The sequence below is a fragment of the Lathamus discolor genome, chromosome 5 (assembly GCF_037157495.1).
Source record: "Lathamus discolor isolate bLatDis1 chromosome 5, bLatDis1.hap1, whole genome shotgun sequence".
NCBI classification, from domain to species: Eukaryota; Metazoa; Chordata; class Aves; order Psittaciformes; family Psittacidae; genus Lathamus; species Lathamus discolor.
The window spans coordinates 39431099-39450297 of record NC_088888.1 but is presented as its reverse complement, the minus strand read 5'-3'; the positions used below and the strand labels follow the sequence as shown (position 1 = coordinate 39450297).

The window sequence follows — 19199 nt, the reverse complement described above, 5'->3', positions numbered from 1 at the left end:
AAGTTTACTTAAAACTCTGCAGGTCCCATCATACACATGCACAACAGGTCTCTGTGCAAGCCTCTGAGGCTATCGAACCAACTGGGTAGCTAAAGTTGAGTGAGATGAATTTCACTCTGATATTTCACAGCTGAAATAAGAGTAACAGCCTGAATAAACACTGCAGACTTGGTTTGTTCTGTTTTGTTTCATTTCAAATTACAATATTAATTAGGGGTTTTTTAAAGTTTTAGATTTTTTTTCAAAAAAGGCATTTCCCAGTTTAGGAAATCTTAGATCCAATTCACACATCTCTATAGGAATTGCAGCATTCTTACAGTGTCATCTGAGGATTAAAACTGATTTTTCATGTCCTGTAAATTGTGCAAACTATGAGAATCTCACTGTAAACAGAAATCAGGTTTACAGCCTATACCGTCTCAAACTTTGTGGATGTGCTCATACAGATGTATATGCATTAAATGAGAGAAGATCAGGACGTGTTCTATTAAAATCTGAAGGATTCACACTAATTTTTTTTAATGGCAGGATGTAAATGTATACTGAGTGAAGCAAACATATGTGACAAGTGCCTATTAAGTCAGTCTCTAGAACTGGATAATCTTGAGTCAATGCTGGAACTCCTTTCTTTATTCACTTTCCATGCCCTTGCTTATGTCTCAGATGAATGCTCATAATCCCGTTCTCTGACAAGTTCTTCCGAAGAAAGAGATGTTTCTATTCCAGCCTTATGACTCACACCTGCTATACCCTTTTCAGGCCAGAAAGAAATACAGGAGCTGATCCTATAGTCCATTGACTTCAATGGACCTTGATCCAGGGGCATAAATTACATGTTTCTGCGTGACAATTAAAACATTAACTTGTTAGGGCAGGCTTTAACCCAGTGAAACTGCCTTACAGTGAACAAGTTTTTCTTCCTCTATAAGAAAGACATAAACACACACACACAAAAAAAAAGGAAAGATTCAGACTTCTTTTATTCCCAGTGTTTGTGGTTATGAAATATAGTGATGAGCTCCTAAGTAACATACTATCAAAGTAAAATTAAGCATTGTGATTATGTCCCTAGCCTGTTGGCAGCAAGCCATATAAATTATAAAATAGACCCAGGTATAAGAAATCAAATCATGAAATAATCAGGGCTCACAGTAAAATACTGCTATTAAGATATTGTACTTAAATGAGCTACATTGACTCACTCTGTTGCATCCCTGCACTTTAATGTAGCTAGCCACTTCTGCATACATATTAGTTCACCAGTGTCAAAAAGGAAAATGACCTTTAAGAAATGGCCATTGTCCTCTCATTGTCAGTTCCTTTCCTCTCATTTTCTTAATTCTGCCTGATCACTCTCTCATTTTTGGTACCTCGTGCCTCCTTTTGTTTCCTCAGACTTTTAATGTCACTCCTAGCTGAGATAGTTGAATACTCCACTTCATTGCAATTGGACATTTTTGTAGTAAGCCTGGACTTCTTTATACCTCAGGCTTCTTGCTCTGCACTGAGTGATACCCGGCACATCAGTATTTTCAAGACTCTACAGTCATGCCATACAAAATATTAATTCTAAGTTGGTAAAGGAAGTCCATGGCCCTGGACTTTATTGTGTGCTAATAGTATGTTTTAATCAAAGGAATAGCTTCTTAGCTAGGAGTTCAAATCAGTCAATGAAATACATGACCAACATCTTTGTACTCACTTTTTATTCAAATGAAAAAGGAAATAAAGTTTAACATTTTGACCACTGCATTTGTGTTGTCTTTTTTTGTTTGTTTTATTTTTTTTAAACTGAATTGTGCAAATCCTTAATGGCACGTTGGATAAGGACAGTACCCATTTCATTTCAGAATAGACAGTGTGTAAAGCACATAAAACAGTAAGATTGTTCAGGCTTGGAAATGCTAGTAAGCTTTACTTACTGTGTTAACATTGTAAAATGAAAGATGTCTTTCTGCCCCACAGTGTTTTAACTGAATGTATTTTCAGAAATACACCCGTATTCTACTTGGAGAATGATAGTAGAGAAAAACCCTGAGAAGTCCTGCCTCCCCTTGCCATGTTCGAAGTACTGCTGTAAGCACAACACTTAATCAGAACCACTGCAACAATGGTCACGGTTAGAACTGAAACTGCATCCTTAGCTAATCTTCCAAGGGTAACAAAGTCTGTACTGAATATGTAGGCAGGTTTCATGTAGTGTGTTAGAAATACACAAGCACAAACATTGCATAAAGCTGGATGTTTTGTGTTAGAATTTGGCTAGAAAGCAAGACCCCTACAGAAGGAACCCTGTTAAAATTAGGAAGGAACCCTGAGAAAACACTGAAGAGCCTCAGTCTTCCCTTTGCAAAGGAGCTGTTAAGAAATACTGCCTCAAAATCAACAAATGTGCTGAATGAGCAAAGGAGTGGTCAAAGAAAAAACAGCTGATGCAGGGGACATCCTCCAACCCCGCTGACACACACACACACACACATATACAGGCTGCTCTCTCTTGCAAGAGTTGTTGATTCCTAACTATAAATGTCAAGCAAAGTTCTTAATGGAACCTTGTCTGCTCTCCATGCGACAGACTGTGTAAGTCCAGAAAGGTGTAATTTACCCCTCTTTGTACTACAATGAGCACGTTTGTCCATTAAAACAATTACTCTTTTTACTTAGTGGGTTTAAAAACTTCAATGTGATTTTGGTATGATTGCATGTGCAAGAAAGCAAAAACCAACAAACCTGGCCAACTTCTGAACTCTGTGACCCTGAAACCACTGGGAATTTTGTTTAAGCAAGGGGTTCATAATTTTGCCCTGATGAAAACAAGCTTTAACAGCAACACAGGCTGGCCTCAGCACCACTAGTCAAACCAGTGATCTCCCATGCAGGTTCTGTTCCACTCCAGGCTACAGTTCCAGCACCATTCAAATCTACATTGAGGGCGAGGACATTTCATGTGCATGCAGCCACCTGCAAAACAGCAACAGAATTAGACAAGTTAATCGAGAATCATCAGTGTGAAAATCAGCTTTCTTAGGTGCTCATTTATTAACCAAGTAGGATGTTTAATAAAAGAGAAGTACAAACCTGAAGAATATTTTTCCTGAGCTTTCTAAAACTTGCTACTCCATTTCGTATTGGGGTGTAACATGTTGGTTTCACTTAAGGGACTGCAGGAGTAGGAGGAAATTAGAAATGACTGTGCTAGGGTCAGCAAAAAGAGATGCAATCTGTGGCCTCTGAAAGCAGACATGGACGTGTCTCCGCAAGGATACTCTACCCTAGTCCAGCTGTGAGCCAGAAGATGAACAGAATTCAATTCTTTTTTGAAATTGGATTCAACAGTTTAGGGATTTGCAGAGAGTAAAGTGGGAGATACAGACTTTGGTGGCTGACTTCTGATTATATCAAAATGACAGTAGTAATTTAAGTTGATTTGACCTTAGTATCTGAAGCAGTCTTTTGATTGTGTGTTTCCTGTGTGTTGAATTTCTTACTTGCCCATACTGTGAGAGTGGCTTTAATTTCTCTGCTCACAACCTTGATCAAACGTTTCTCTTGTAATATATAAAACATTAACGTTGTCAAAGGTCATTCCAGAAATGCACTTCAAATGGAAATTATGTTGCTTACCACACAAAGAGATGTCTTGTCTAATTCAAACTGAAAGAAAAGCATACAGTATGAAGAAATGCTGAAACGTCATCTTGCTTTGACTCCAGATAGTGATAGGAGGTACAGGGAGTGCTTATTCCCTAGTGTATGACCTGCTACCCTTACACCACCATTTTTATAAATACCAATCCAGAAGGATCCTCAGAAGGTAAAAACAGCAGGAGACACAAGAACTGGTCTGTTAAAATAGGCCTGCCTGCTTCATTTGACAGAAAGAGAAAACTAGCTGTGATGGCAAGGTCTATTTAACTATTTATATCTTTTTGTAAGAGATGCAATTTACCAGACATTTCTCTCTTATTTAAATGTAAGCATACCAATGGCCAGCCTCCATGTCACACTTTACTTAAGGTTTAGCTCCAATCTTCTCTTATGATTTGTATTAAGCAATCATTGGGTAAAATATGTCTCAGTCCTGGTGCAGGACCGAGACCCCTGGGTACCTTGTGGTCAAACATGTGCTCTACCTGCTAAGCTATGTAAATCATGTTATTCTCTGCTACATGGCAGTTGAGATCAGCAGTCAGCGTGGAGAGTGCCTCAAGAAACATGGCTTACAGCTTTGTGAGTACAGCCGTCCTCTGAGAGATATGAATGGGTGTTTAAACTCACTCCGAGTGGGAAAGTGTTTCACTCTTTCACTTTGGCTAGTACAGAAATGTTATTGGCGTACTGAAGTATTCTACAATGCCTATAGCTATACAGGTTATTATAGAAAAGTTATTGACATAGAGAAATATAGGCTATTACAGAAAAGTTATTGGCATCGTCACTGTCCCTTGTAAAATACAGTGGCCACAGAAGCATTTGGGGAGTGAAGACGCAATTATTCTCTTGTGTGGACTCTGTGTACTTCTCCCAAATGAGGACTGCTGGCAGACAGCGTACAGTTGTCAGCCTCTTGACACCAGCTGTACTTAGGCAGGAGTGAGGTGATCCTTTCAGCTTACAAATGTCAGCCTAGAAGGTGGCACGTGCAGTACCCATGACCAGAGAAGAAAGCAAGCACTGCACTTTTTAAACTTCACACCTTAATTTGCAAGATCACGGAATCACTGAAGTGGGAAAGGTAACTTTAGAGATGAACCAGTCCAAACCCCACTGCTCAAAGCAGAGACAACAAAAGAAGGGCTCTCAAGGTTGCGTGCAGCGAGTTTTAAATATCCTAGAATGAAGACACTTTCTGGGTTATCTGTTCCAGCCTTCAATCACCCACATGATAAAAGAATTTTCTTATGTTTAAGTGAAATTTCCTGTGTTTCAGTTTGTGCCCATTGCCTTCTGTCCTTTTAGTGGGCACCACTGAGAGAAGTTTGTCTCTGTCTTCTTTGCTCCCCACATCAGGTATTTCTGCAGTCCTTTTTTTGACTTTGTAACCTTTCATTGGACTCACTCCAGCCTGTGTACAGGGAAGCCCAGAACTGTATCCATCACTGTAGGTGTGTCTCCCTGACCTGCTGCGGGTCATGCTCTTCCTGCATGGTGCTGCTGGCCACCTTTGCTGCAAAGGCATGTTGCTGGCTCATGTCCAACATGCAGTCCACCAGGATACTCAGGTGCTTTCCATCCTTTTGGCCCTTAACCTGTACTGGTACATTTCCCTTTATTGAACTTCATGAGGTTTCTCTCAGCCCATTTCCCAGTCTGTCAAGGTCACTCTAAATGGCAGCATAATCGACTGATTCCATTGTGTTGAAACTGTTGTGGCTTTGGCATTTTGCATTACGAGGCATTGTTCTGACATGGATCAGGGTATAAGCAAGCAAAGGTCTTTTCCTGCTCATTATCCGTTTTCAATAAATATTTTATTTCAAAGATAAAAAGTATAATGGCCTTTATTTCCTTTTTGATACATTGGGGATTTTACAAGCAACTTCCCTAAACATTAGTGGGAGTTGTGTAAATGGTGTCAAATAGGGATATCCTGTTTGTGACAAGTGACAACCTCCTGAAATGTAACAGTAAAGATTTTGTAGTAGAGTCTAAGGGAAGGTAAAAGTACTGCCTCAAGTCTGTCCAGAAGTCTTTTTTATTTGGCTGCACACAAACTGTTAAGTATGAAAACTCAGGATTATTATTGGTCTGTTTCTAATCCAGTTCAACTTCTGTTTTCCAGCCTGTTTTACAAGTCTGCAAATAATTTTTTTGACCTACCCCCTGTTATCTCTCCTCTGCTGCCTACCTTGCTCTCTACACTTTGCCAAATCTTGTCTCACCTTCCCACTCTTGAATTCATGCTTTCTTTCCTTATGCTTCTTGTGCTTGAAGAAGTCTCCCACTTTCCATCTGCCAACTGCCTTCTCTTCTTTCACCAAACCCTAGATTTCAGGATTTTGTCCTATTTCTTCCTCAGTAATATTACTGTGGTATCACTATTTGAAGTGCTCTCTCCTTGCAGTTTACAGTATCTTACTTGGTGTTTTCAGCATCCCACTTGAGTAAATGCCATAAAACTGAGAGGCATCCTCCATACTTAATATTTCTATTATATATAGGCAATAATTTGAGCATATTTTAGTTAGCATAAATACAATTAAACTTTGGAACAGTATGAACCTTTAGGGTTCCTTTTCCCCATTTTAACCACCCAAGTGCCAGTAGATTACTTATGTTCCTATACGGTAAGCACTGACTAGTGCAAGCAGTTTGTCAGAGTTGATGTTTCTTCCTCTAACTTGCTCTTCTACTATGGGCATGTCACTGGGCTGAGATTAATCTCATCTAAATTCAGCTATATACTGTGTAGAGTTCCACAGCAGGACTAATTCTCACACCCCACTTTTAGGTGCAGTTCTTATGGCCTACACTAGACATGCGGTCTGTTTCATCATGAGATGAGTTTTACCCTACAAATGTCTACTTTTTACAATGACAATGAAAAATCTAGACAACTAGCTGAATATTCAGTCATATGAATGCTACATCCAGTGTCTCTCTATGCCTCATTTTCCTTAGCTATAAAACAGCAGGACATTTTGTGAGGCTTAATTAGTGGCTTTAGAACTAAGTGATTCAGATTTAGTGATTTCAAGAAAATTTAGTTAAAGTGACAGGCATTCTCTTGGAATAATAGTGTGCATGTGTACACATGAACATTCATACATTGATATTATAAAAAGAATTTTAAAAGATAGCTAAGTATGAAATATCTAATAAATTTACCGTTTTTCTCTACTGGAATATTGCAGTTGGGGCATGGCTTAGTTGTCTTCTTGATTGTTTCTCTAGATGCCTCTTCCCATCGAGCTTGCATGGCTGCATGTTCATCAACTACGTATCCCTGCAAAGAGAGAGAAAAACCACCTGTGGGCACAACACTGAAAGGCTGTGCTGGGACACGATATCTACACTGAAGCAATAACTATCTATCCATGAGAAACAGACAGGAGTGATTGCCAGGCCAGGGAGGTTGGACTTCTTGAGAGATGCAGAACTTTGCTTCAAAATGCAAACTTCTTTCCTCCCAGTGTATTGGGTTAGATCCTGGGCTGCAGGATGGTGGGAGGAGATGCAGCAGCTGGAGCATGTGCCATCCCAGGGGTCCTTCTTGCATCCAGCTGCAGCACAGGTTGCTTCCTCCACCCTGCTTCCTGCCCTGAGTGGCAGGCAGAGCCCACAGGAAGACACAGAAGGCATCAAGCCATGTTGCAAATGCACAAAGACAGGTAAGCAGAAAGCAAAGAGAAGCAGGAGTCAGATGAACCCAGCTGAGGTGTGACATCTTAACACCATAGGTTTGATTCTGTTTCAGGAATTAAAGCCCTCCTTGCAAGGAAGACCAAAACACCAAGGCAATGAAACACTTGGTAACACAAAATGGTGGGGTTCCTTGTAAGGAAACTGTTTTTCATAATAAAGCATAATCCTTTCTTCCAGAGGTCTAAATGTCATTCAAACATAAATCCATAAAAAATTAAGAGGCCTTAAGAGGCACAAAGAAGAAACACAAAAAATCTGGAGAAAAGGTAAAAACACCCAACCCTAGTGAACAATGAAAGCAAGTAGCTCCCCAGATAGAACGACGCAGATGAAAAAAGTCATCATGGAGAGTGTTTTAACAGGGACTCCTGTGTTTGTCCTATTTATGACTGGGACAAAATTACGTAATCTACACAAGTGTCCTACTTGGCAATTTCCTACCTAAAATGATAGTACAAGGACAAAGGAGATGGCAGTGCCTTGGGTCATTTATATCACACAAGCTTGGTAACTATGTGAATAGCAGCTGTAAACAATGTATGTAGGTTCCAGCCTTGAAGTTCTGCTCTGTCCATTCATGGTGTGGTTTGGGTTTTTTTTGAGCATGTGGGAAAATAATGAGCTTAAACTAAATTACATCATTTGCAAAACATTCCATAACTTCTTTGTGTGTATCTTCAACATACTTGCAGGCTGTGATATGGATACACTTTTAATATTTATTTACATGGATTTTTAAAATATATTTATTTCTATCAAGACGGAAAAATAAAACTGGCCATGCAGCACAATCATTACTCCTTGATTCCTGCTCAGCTAGTACAGGTTTTACTCAGATAAAACCTGTGAGTTGTTGCAGTGTCAGTGAGTAAGACCTAGATTTTATTTCTTAGCTGAAGTCACCTGAGTTAAAATGGAATAACAAAGAGCGATATCTGCAGAAACTCATTTCCAGCTCATCTGGTGGCCATTGCAAGGTGCATTAAAAGAAAACAACAAACAAAAGAAAAGAAAACAAATCAAAACAAAACCCCAAACCCACAAAAACCAAAACCCCGAGCCTTTTTAATCAGAAAAGCTCAACAATGGTATTATTTTTTTTTTTATTTTACTACCAACATCCATCTCCTCAGACCCTGAATCCCTTTTGTGGCTCCTCGCTTAATATTCTCCAACTTGGTGTTATTTTTGATGTCGAGGTGACAAAAGTGAACATAGTCTTCTCATCTGTATCCTTAGAAGTGACTTTTACTTTTGTCTTTCTGCATCTGGAGAGGGAACTCGGCTCTGCACCCTGCTGGATTATTCAGCAGTTTGGCAAAGGGATGACCTCTATACAACATCACATTAGTAAGTTCTGGGAAATAGAAAAAGCAGCTCAGGCTAATAGCAAAGAACATTATTTAGTATTGATCTTGCAACACCTTGGTCTTAAAGGATGACTTTAGTAAGCAATTTGAGCTAACTCGGAGAGTCCTGAACACAATACGGGGAGAGTGGGGAACACCTGACCTGGGCCTCAGTTTGCTCAGTGACAGAATGAAGATGACATTAATTTAATCTCATTGTAACGGGAATTAATTACTTAACATCTATACAGATGATTCAAGATGAAAATCACTATAGCAGTGATAAAACTTTACTATTCTTTTCAGAGTAATAGCTATATGAGACCAGAACTATTTTTAGGTTCTGTAGTCAACCCAAAAGAGGTTCACAGTGGCTCTGTTTCTCCCAAACAGTCCAAATCCAAACTGTGTGGTTCAGCACTTGGAAACACACTTTTTCTGCATCTTCTTGTCTTTGTTGGGCCCTAATAGCAAATGAGAGTGAGGCAAAATTTCACATGCCAAATTGCTAATTTGATTTGTATAACGATACTTGATTTTAGTTCTGAAAACAAATGCAAATGTGGAAAAGCTTAGGAAGAACTAAAATAAACAACTTCAAAGCACTCGTATGCAATTCACCAAGAAAGAACCTATTGCTGAAAAAGCAGTCAATTATTGTATCAATATTTTCCATTGCAAAAATTCTAGCATGAACTAGATGCAACAGCATGATGTTTTTGGCCCATTAGAGCTGAAACGTCCCTCCTAAGGCCAAAGTTGCTGAATGCTAAGTTAAAAACTTCCTGCTACAGGAAGCAAATGCAGAGTAGTACAGTGATGGAGTCCTGATGCAGTAAAGAAATCACACCATACTGATCTATGAGCCTCCAGTGTTCATGTGCTTTATTTAGCGCTCCACATACAATCACTGCAAGCACACATACATTTATCTGCATTTTTAACTCAAACAGTAAAGGAAAGGTGTACGGCTGTTCTCCATTACCGGTATCTACTTAAATCACATTCTTTCATCCTAAAATAGCAAATCTAGTCTCTTCCTTGATAATGGCCTAGGTAATAGAGGATGTTTATCAAGCAGAGGTGGCTCTCAGTTTATTTGGCCTCCTGGTCTTGGGTAGGAAGTTCAGAGTTGCACATGTCAGTTTGCCAAGGGGAGAAGCCTTTAATCACCTGTGATATTGACTCCACATAATATGTTCCCCAATTATTACAAAATGTTTGCCCTAGTAGTGAAAAGCTACTGGATTCTATCCATGCCGCTTTATGAATTATTTTTTTTAATGCTTTACTATGCTGCACATTATGACCAGGAACGAATACCCCAAAATAACAGCAAGCTACAGTAAAAGCTGTTGCAAGCATTATTCAACATCCCCTCTGCAATATTCCTTGAGTGAGACAGTGGAAAAGTATGTCTTGCTATCTCTGGGTCACACTGAAGGGCATAGAGTTACTTCTGTTCTGTTTCTACGCTGAGTCCTTCGGAAAAGTTAACAGGGATAAAGAGACCACAGAGACTGCTGAGCACCATGCAGCAATACAAGAACATGTACATGAAAAGCTTTTTATGGAGTTAATCAATACCAGTCAGTACTGGAAAGAGTCTTACAGAGACAGAAAGCATCTTGAAATAGAAATAAAGTGTCCTTAAAGCAGCATCTCATTCAGGTAATAGGGGACACATCAACTTGTCGGTAGAACTACCTAAAGTAAACCAAGTATGTGTTCAGAGTCTGCTACTAAGTAGAATCATAGAATAGTTTGGGTTGGAAAGGACCTTAAGATCATCTAGTTCCAACCCCCCTGCCATGGGCAGGGACACCTCACACTAAACCATGCCACCCATGGCTCTGTCCAACCTGGACTTGAACACTGCCAGGGATGGAGCATTCACAACTTCCCTGGGCAACCCATTCCAGTGCCTCAGCACCCTTACAGTAGTACCATCCAGATAAAAAAAAATATGGAAAAAGTTCTGTTCTGGAAGTATTAGATATATAATGTTTAAATCCAATATCTACTGCAGAATATAATGCCTTATGTAAGCACACCTTTTTTATGATTATGCTTATTTTACCTTGCATAGAAAATATCTGAAAACTGATTCAGAATAGAATACGAAGCCGTTAACATTATGCTGTGTTTAGCTTTAGTACATGTAATTTCTGGACTTCTGCTCCTTTGCTCTTGGTGCTTAATTCCTTTTTGATAAGCAAAACTGGTCATGCATAACTTCAAAAATGCATCCTAGTGCAGCTTCCTTTACATCAGAAATACCTATTCTTTTGATTAGAAATGCTTGGATTTAATTTTCCTTGGAAAAGTAAGATTAAAAAAAAAAAAAAAAGAAAGAAAGAAATGTGTAAAATGATGATTTTATGTGAAATACAGAATTTTAGAAAGGCTCAAAACAGAGCGTATTACTAATTTTCTAGCATGGATGTGAGAATCACTATGGATATTTGAACGTGTTTGAAAGGAAAACAAAGAATAATTCATTGTACACAAAGCAATGTTCAGCCCACCATAACATCTAGATTATCACAGCCCACTAATTATTTTGAGCTAGAGCTCTAAGCAAAAGCAGCTTCATCTGTTGAAGCCTGATCTATGAGGGATGGTGACAGTCAGACTTGAATTTCCTTTATTATCTCAGCTTCTACTGGGCTGTTTTGTGAACATGCTCACATGAATTAATCTCCTGTTGTGTTTAGTGGTGTCTTTTACTTCAGTTGTGGGGGGTAAAAATAGCAGATGTCTAGGGCACTAGATAAACTGGAGGGACTTTGGATTAAATGAAGTTGTTTAGGAGTCAAAATCTCACAGAGGTGCACATAGCTATGGGACTAATGTTATAGTCTAGAGAAAGCTTTGGGCTAATTAAAACACTAAAATATGTCTATAGATAAGGAACAGGAATAATATCTACCAAGGGAAATACGTTTCCCAAGAAAACAGAAGTGTCAGTGCCACAGGGATGCAGTTAAATTCACACGAAGCAGCTTTGTGAGAGCCAATTTGTCTGGTGTGCCTAGGTAATTCTGCCATTAAAAAGAAGTCACTTTGTGATGGCAGCAACTAGCCAAAATCAAAGTGAGAGACACGTGGTATTGTGTCTGATACAGATGAAAGAGACTTCCACAGAATAAAATCAGAGATCTCTGGTTTGGTGACACTGCACATCAAGGTTCTCACACTACCTCTTGGGGCCATTCGTATCATCATGAATTAAATTCAGGTAGTTGGGAATATTGAATGTACACTTCTCTACAGCAGAAAAGCTAAACTAATACAGGTCATTTTTATATAACTGTTTTCCATGAGTGGAGTAAAGCTGTGCCTTCTCCCATAAGTTGCAAAAAAGCTGCAAATGACTGCCAGCTTAACCTCATAAACAACAGCAGCCTGTCAAGTCTTAACTTTATTGCTGCCCAAAACGGGAAGGGTAAAATTCTCTCTCTATAGTTCCCATCTCTTTCTCATAAGACAGAAAGTTAAGACCTATTCTCAGATTTCCTCTGGTGCATCTTTATTTATAACAGAGAGATTAATTTTACAAGACATTTCCTGGTTATAGTTATTTTTCTTGCTCCTTTAATTAGGCATCTGTGGGTTGAAATGTCCTGTTCTTGACATTGTGAATATACTAGCTACTAAATGCTCAAGCTTTTCTTTTGCAATTGCTTAAGATACTTTAGAAATCAAGCTACGTAAGCCATTATTTTTTTACAGACATGTTTTATTTAACTTTTTAAATTTATCTGATGGGAAAAAAAAATCAATGGTCTAATAATAGATGTTCCATATTTCATACTGTAACTGAGGACTCATTGAAAGATGTTATATATGATGAACCTCTTCAGTAGCTTTTTCTTTCACTAAAATGCAGAGAAATTATTAATGTTTTTCATGGTCAGCATTAGCTGTTTATCATTTTGATTAACTTCACCTCTCTTTTGAGTAGAGAAAGAAGTTTCCATACAAATGCTGTGTGTTTCTCATTTTAGCTTTTGCCTGTAGTACACCATTTCCAATACCTCACCATCTGTTTTCCATGTTCTAAAAGCAGTAAGGAAAGTTTGCCGAAACAGTGAAGGAACAATTCTTAAAGTGATATTTGCAATATTTAGAGCATATGTACAAAACACTGACAGCCATGAACTGATTCAGAAGGTCATGTAACCGTGGAGTCCAATATAATATATGTTTTCCCTAACAACTCACTTTTCACTGAAGGTTCAAGCCAAAAAGGAGCTTGCTGCTTCTTTCATACAGTAAGTCAGGGGGGACATAGTAATTCCATAGTTTTCTCAGCATTATGGCTTTCTGTTACAATTTAATATACACATTGCATAGATTTCAATTCCACAGCAACATTACAAGAAATACACTGCACCAAGACTGATTTTACTGAAGCATTAGCAAAATATTTCATGTCTTAGCATTACCATAGTTCAGCTAAGGACATTTTGGAAGCACCTTTATTTGGGAATTCCACATTAAAATAAAATTTTGAAATACCTTGTTCTTACAGTGGGCCAATATGTTCTGCTATATGACTACAGCAAACCACCACCCACATAGAGACCCTGCATGCTTGCTGGAAATCTACAGGCGTAAGAGATTAGACAAGATGCTGTTTAGTGGATGGATAAAGAAGCCTGGTAAGTAATGACTGCACATTTTATACCACCTACTGGCAAGTGCGAGACCTGCATACGTGAGGCAACGGGAGGGAAAGATGGGCTGGAGGCTCACCTGCAGCCCAAGTGAGCTGGGTGCTTTAGAGGAATACATTACAAAAGCACTCAGCAGCATGCCAGATGATGTGACAGGCTTTCCTGGATGTGTGCACACACATGGGTGTGCTTTTATGCTGCATCTGTGCAGCAAAAAGCATTTCTGGGAAGTGATCAAATGGATCTGCTTCAGAGTTGATCATTTGCCTGAAAGCTCATGACCAAGTTAGGTCTGAGCCCATAAACTATGGTTAGGGTTGCAGTCAGGGCCCCAGTGGCATGTGCTGATGAACAGGATCAGCCTGCACTGATTCTGCTGAGGCACTGCACTCCTTTTGGTTTGGTCTGATGGGCTCCCAGGCTGACAGGAGTTCTGGATACGTTTTACACTGCCAGGGGCAGAAAATCAAAGTTACTGTCTGAATCCTGCTTTAGCTACGTTAGTACTGCAAGGACTTGGTCCCAAATAACAAACAGCTGAGGTCTGATTTGAAGATGGTAAGTTTGGAGATAGGTTTTGGTATTTTGGTGACCAAGGCTTCCATCTTAGGGCTACAGCTGGGAAAGGCAGCATCCCACAGGTTTGGAGTGGAGTTGAAATTTTACAGCACTAGCTGTAAAATTACACCAAAGGTTTAGAACATGTAGCTTTGTGGCTTAGTAAAAATGCTGTTGCTCTTTCTTATAAGAGGCCACAGCTTTTGTGCCAAACCAGCACCACAGGCCTCAGGGTCCATCAGGCTTTCTCTGGACTTGTCTTGGCCTGCCTAGAGATTTGGTTTAGCAAGTGACAGCAGTTGTCTAATTATGAGGTGACTATTGCCTATTTTGCTTTTGCTCTTGTATAATTTTTATAATTGTATGGTTTAACAATGTTACATGTATTTTTGTAACTAACAGATGGCAAGGACAAATATAGGTATTATGGGCAGAATGAACTCTCTCTGACCCTACAGTAAAAACTCATGCAGAGGAGTAAAGGCATGGGATGATAGCAGAGGCCTTGAAAGCACAGGCACAGGATAATATGGGAGGCCCTGGTGCTATAAACAACACTCCAGTGGTCAGTTACCCAAAAGCAGCCTTGAGAAATCAGTAAAAACAAGTATTAAGGATAACAAAGAGAACAAAGACATAACTGACTCAGGCAGAACAAGTCAGTTCTAACTGGCTTAGGCAGAACATTCCATAGATAGTAAATTTGCATCCAGTGTCAACCTGCAGACCATTGAAGGAGTGTGTTTACATATAAAAGTGACCCTGAGTAGATCATACAGTGAGAAGGAAATAAAACATCAATATCAACATTATTCTCTCCCTGGTAAAGGACTCACTATGTCAGGCCATCCCAGATTGAATTGAGTCTAGGACCCAGAGGGGCAGTGGAGGGTTAAACACAACACCAAAGAAATGGGTGTTACCAGAAAGTTTGCATATCCATTATTTTAACTGTATAAACTGAACTATAAGTCCCAGTGTTATTGTAAATGGATTAAAAATAGTTCTTCGATTACCTTTATAAGACTTCTATAAGACTAACAATGAATCTTTTACTTTGCATATACAATGAACCTGGTCTGAAGACCTTTACCAGCTAATGAGATTTTCGATTTTCAATGTAATAAAATGGCAGAAATTCAGAAAACCTGTTCTATAACCTGCCACCAAAAAACTGCTACAATTTTTAGCTGCATCAGCAGCTAAAGGTGCATGGATTTTGCTGGATTGCATAGTTTTCAGGGACAGGGTTGCTAGAGCTAGCTGGAATTAAGGCTTGGACTAGCACTAGATATGGCCTGAGAGGATTTTTAAGGAGCTTGGGTTGGATCCTGGAGCAGAAGAGACCACTGGGCAAGCTTTAAGACTTCAGCCACCATGGATGTTTAATCCAGCTTAGATTTGCAGCTGTTGCTGTCCCAGGGTTAATTGCTGAGTTTGTTCAAATGAGATGAACTGGATTACATCTGGTCCTACAAAGACTGCCAGACTGGTTTTGTGGGATGATGAATTAGACATCAGATGTTCTTTTAGGTTCAAGCTTTTGAATGCAGGTAATTGGAAAGATTTGTGCACAGCTGTACTATAGAAATCTACCATGATGTTTAATTTATTCTCTTAATTCACAGCAACCTCTGAAAAAGCAAACTTGCTAAAAAGCTGTTACCCTTTTATAATCACACACTCAGTGGCTTGGCAGAACAAGGTAATCAGCAGCTAAACCATCCTGGGGAAATCTTTTCCATTGAACCATCTCAAAAACATACCTTTTTAGAACCCATTTTATCCAGTTTGTGTCTTTTTTTCCCCAAACATTTATGTCTCTGTGCCCCACATTGTAGTCACTTATTATATATGCACTACTTTCATATTAGTGTCATTGCTATCGCTATTATGGTTTACCTTGCGGATACCCAGCACCAAAACTGTCCTGGGAGCTACTCTGTATGTGTTCAAATCTATTGTGGTCATAAGTTGTCCAGTTGCTACTGAGCAAGAAGATGCATTACTTATTGTGGTAAAAGGCAAACTGTCTAGAAAGGTTTTGTGCTAGGAAAGTCGGACTAATTTTAAGCTGGGGATTTACAGAGGAAGCTGGTTTATGGCTAGATTCCCCGCCAGCATAGACTGTCTCTGGGTGAGGGTAAAAGAGGCCAGGAAGCTTGGTTTTGTGGTGTACATAGCAGGGACTATGTGGTTATTTCTAAACCTAAATCTGGATGGAGTAACCTTTAGTGTCGTTGACTCCATCATGAACACCGTGCCTTTTAATCCATCAAATATGATTACTTCTCTCATCCCAAACTTCAAACAGCTCCAAGATGCTGCAGTGGTTTTAAAAGAAAGCTTCTCGACTGGAGTTGCCACAAAACCATTTTATTTTCCCTGAAATTATGTAAGTTTCACACTAAGAAGGGTTATAATCAGCCCTGCAGCAGTAAGTAAATGCTTAAGATGAACTTTCAATGGCCTATCAGAGCTAAAAGTGGGCATTTTGATAGAAAGAGAACATTCTGTCCACACCAATGGACCATGCAATATCTGTGCATAGACCTGAAAGAATATGATATGCTAGTATTTAGAACTAGGCTCCTCTCTGCACGGCTGCTGCTGAGTTTGCCTTTTCTGCCCCAGGCAGCAAGCATTACCCTCTAGCTTCCCACCATTATAAGGTTCAAACTCCTTGGTTTCGAATAGCCTGAAGCACCACATGTGGTACCTGCTTTATTCCTCTCATCTCTCTTTCTTCCTCCTGCCAACTGACTCCATTTTCCCTTCCCTGCTGCCTTCCCTCCCTTCACAATTCCACCAGCTCTGCTCCCCACTCTTGACCTCAGGCTTTTTCCTTAGTCCTTCTGATATCTGCCCAAGCACAGGCCCCTTTCACCACCACCATTCCTGCTTCCTAGACCGTCATAATTGTCCCATGTCACTTAACAGACTTACTCCCTTTCTTCTCTCTTCCTTTCCTCTTTCTGGAGCTTCTATGGTAACTCTGACAGGTCACAGTCACTCCATCAGCTCTTGGCCTTCATGGACACTTGAACGCTTATGTATCAGGCTCTCTTTCTCTTTCTGAGGTATTTCCTTCTCCAAGACTTCCCAAATGGGTCACACAGGCTGCTTTGAGTGGCACTGCAGCTCTTTCCTCTTTCCAAGTTGCCATCAGCTCCTGGCTACCCAGATCCTCCACACCACCACTCCTTTTTGTCTTTTCTTCCAGTGCTTTCACACCCCTAATGCTCCACCATACGCATCTCTATAATGCTGATTTAGGCCTTGACCTGCCCACAGTGTTTCCCCTCATACTGGGAATGTTAGAGACATTCAGGCATTCGCAGAAATGTGAGGAAAGTCCTTTCACTACTACAGCTGCTAGAGGCTAAAGTAAAACCTTCATTTTTCTCATAGAAAGTATTTTCAGAAGACCATGTATCCTGAACCAGTTCTGGAGAGGAACAGTTTGGTGGCAGAGTGTCTTGTTGACCCTGAAGTCCGAGTGGCAGGAATTCTAACAATGAGATCTGTTTCTAAAATAAATGGTATGGAAAGAATATGGAGAGGAGAAAAGCTGCAGGAGATGAAGGCAACCCTGGAAGTGTGTTATTCCCACCTTGAAACAGATGATGGTCAAAGATAAAACAATTGTTCTCACTGCCTCAACAAGCAGTGCAATACCAGCACACAGGGTTCTGCATCTATCGGGGGGGGGGGGGGGGGGGGGGGGGGAGACAAACAGAACAAAAAGGCTGAAAGCACAGATGGATAAATGTTTAAATTAATCCCAGTGAGAGATGAAGACAGTCCCACATGCCCTGCATTCCATATATGCTCCACGAATGATTTGTATGCCTCTTTATGCTTGCCTTGGTTTAGCTACCTCTCAGTTTGCTCGCCTGGTTACAGAAAGCGAGGGAAAACATTCAGTGAGACATCACCATCTTGTGGAGAAGTTTAATTAGTGCAGCTCTCAGCTGGGAAAGGAAGGCTGACCTAAGTCCCTTAACTTCAGCTTATCATAGAATCATAGAATAGTAGAATCATAGAATAGTTAGGGTTGGAAAGGACCCCAAGATCATCCAGTTCCAACCTCCCCTGCCATGGGCAGAGACACCTAACACTAAACCATGTCACCCAAGGCTCTGTCCAGCCTGGCCTTGAACACCGCGAAGGATGGAGCATTCACAGCTTCCCTGCGCAACTTCCTCCTTATATCTAACCTGAACTTCCCCTTTTTAAGTTTAAACCCATTCCCCTTTGTCCTATCACTACAGTCCCTGATGAAGAGTCCCTCCCTAGCATCCTTATAAGCCCTCTTCAGATACTGGAAGGCTGCTATGAGGTCTCCATGCAGCCTTCTCTTCTCCAGGCTGAACAGCCCCAGCTTTCCCAGCCTATCTATCTTACAGGAGGTGCTCCAGTCCCCTGACCATCCTCGTGGCCCTCCTCTGGACTTGTTCCAACAGTTCCATGGCCTTTTTCTGTTGAGGACACCAGAACTGCACACAATACTCCAAGTGAGGTCTCACAAGAGCAGAGTAGAGGGGCAGGATCACCTCCTTCGACCTGCTGGTCACATTCCTTTTGATGCATATTGATTTATCTAAAGCATTAGAGAGAAAAGAGTTCAAGAAAAGAACAGGCCAATATTCATATTTTCTTTAATATCATTTTCATACTCTAAATTAGGTCCCACTTGTCCCAGGGCCCTTCAGCTTATGTTGGAGTCTGAATGAATTTTGGCTACTCTATGGTCTTGTTCATACTGGGGAACTGGCATGCATAGCTGCAAGATTTATTCTGGTACTATCAGTTTGCTCTTCTAGAACAGCTTTTTGAGAGCACAGGAAATTTTTCAGGATCAGCAAAGGTGTCAACATTAAACTCGAACAACAAAATCAGTTAACTTCCCTGAGTCAACAGATTTAACAGGGTGCAATTCAGGAGAAGCTAAGGCAATATGCAAATATTGAAAATAAACCACTTCTTCCTATGGTATTCTCATTTTTCCTGGCACAGTTACATCTGTCTCCTAGAGCATGGAAATCATACAAACTAATATCCACAAAGCCAACACCGTTGAACTTATTTGTAAGGTTCCATGATGGCTTTCAGTACTCTAGGCAAAACTTCAGGCATAAATAGGGCTCACTGTTCCTGTTGAGATGTATTCAAATTCTAGCTCTGTTTAGTTCAGGTAAGGCACTGAGCCTTTGTCTATTACTTTACTAGGCTTTTGGGTACT

General features: G+C 40.1%; 1 protein-coding gene across 2 annotated transcripts in view; it reads right to left on the bottom strand.

Annotated features, from left to right (window-relative positions):
* Positions 1–962: 962 nt before the first annotated feature.
* PRKN (parkin RBR E3 ubiquitin protein ligase) overlaps positions 963–19199 on the bottom strand; it is a 730480-nt gene continuing 712243 nt past the window's right edge. For both annotated transcript variants that reach the window (XM_065680442.1, XM_065680443.1), the window contains 2 exons: positions 6829–6946; positions 963–2961 (listed from right to left, as the gene is read on the bottom strand). In XM_065680442.1, coding sequence (XP_065536514.1) covers positions 2852–2961; positions 6829–6946 — 228 coding nt within the window. In that variant the 3' untranslated portion in view covers positions 963–2851. The remainder of the gene's footprint in view (positions 2962–6828; positions 6947–19199) is intronic.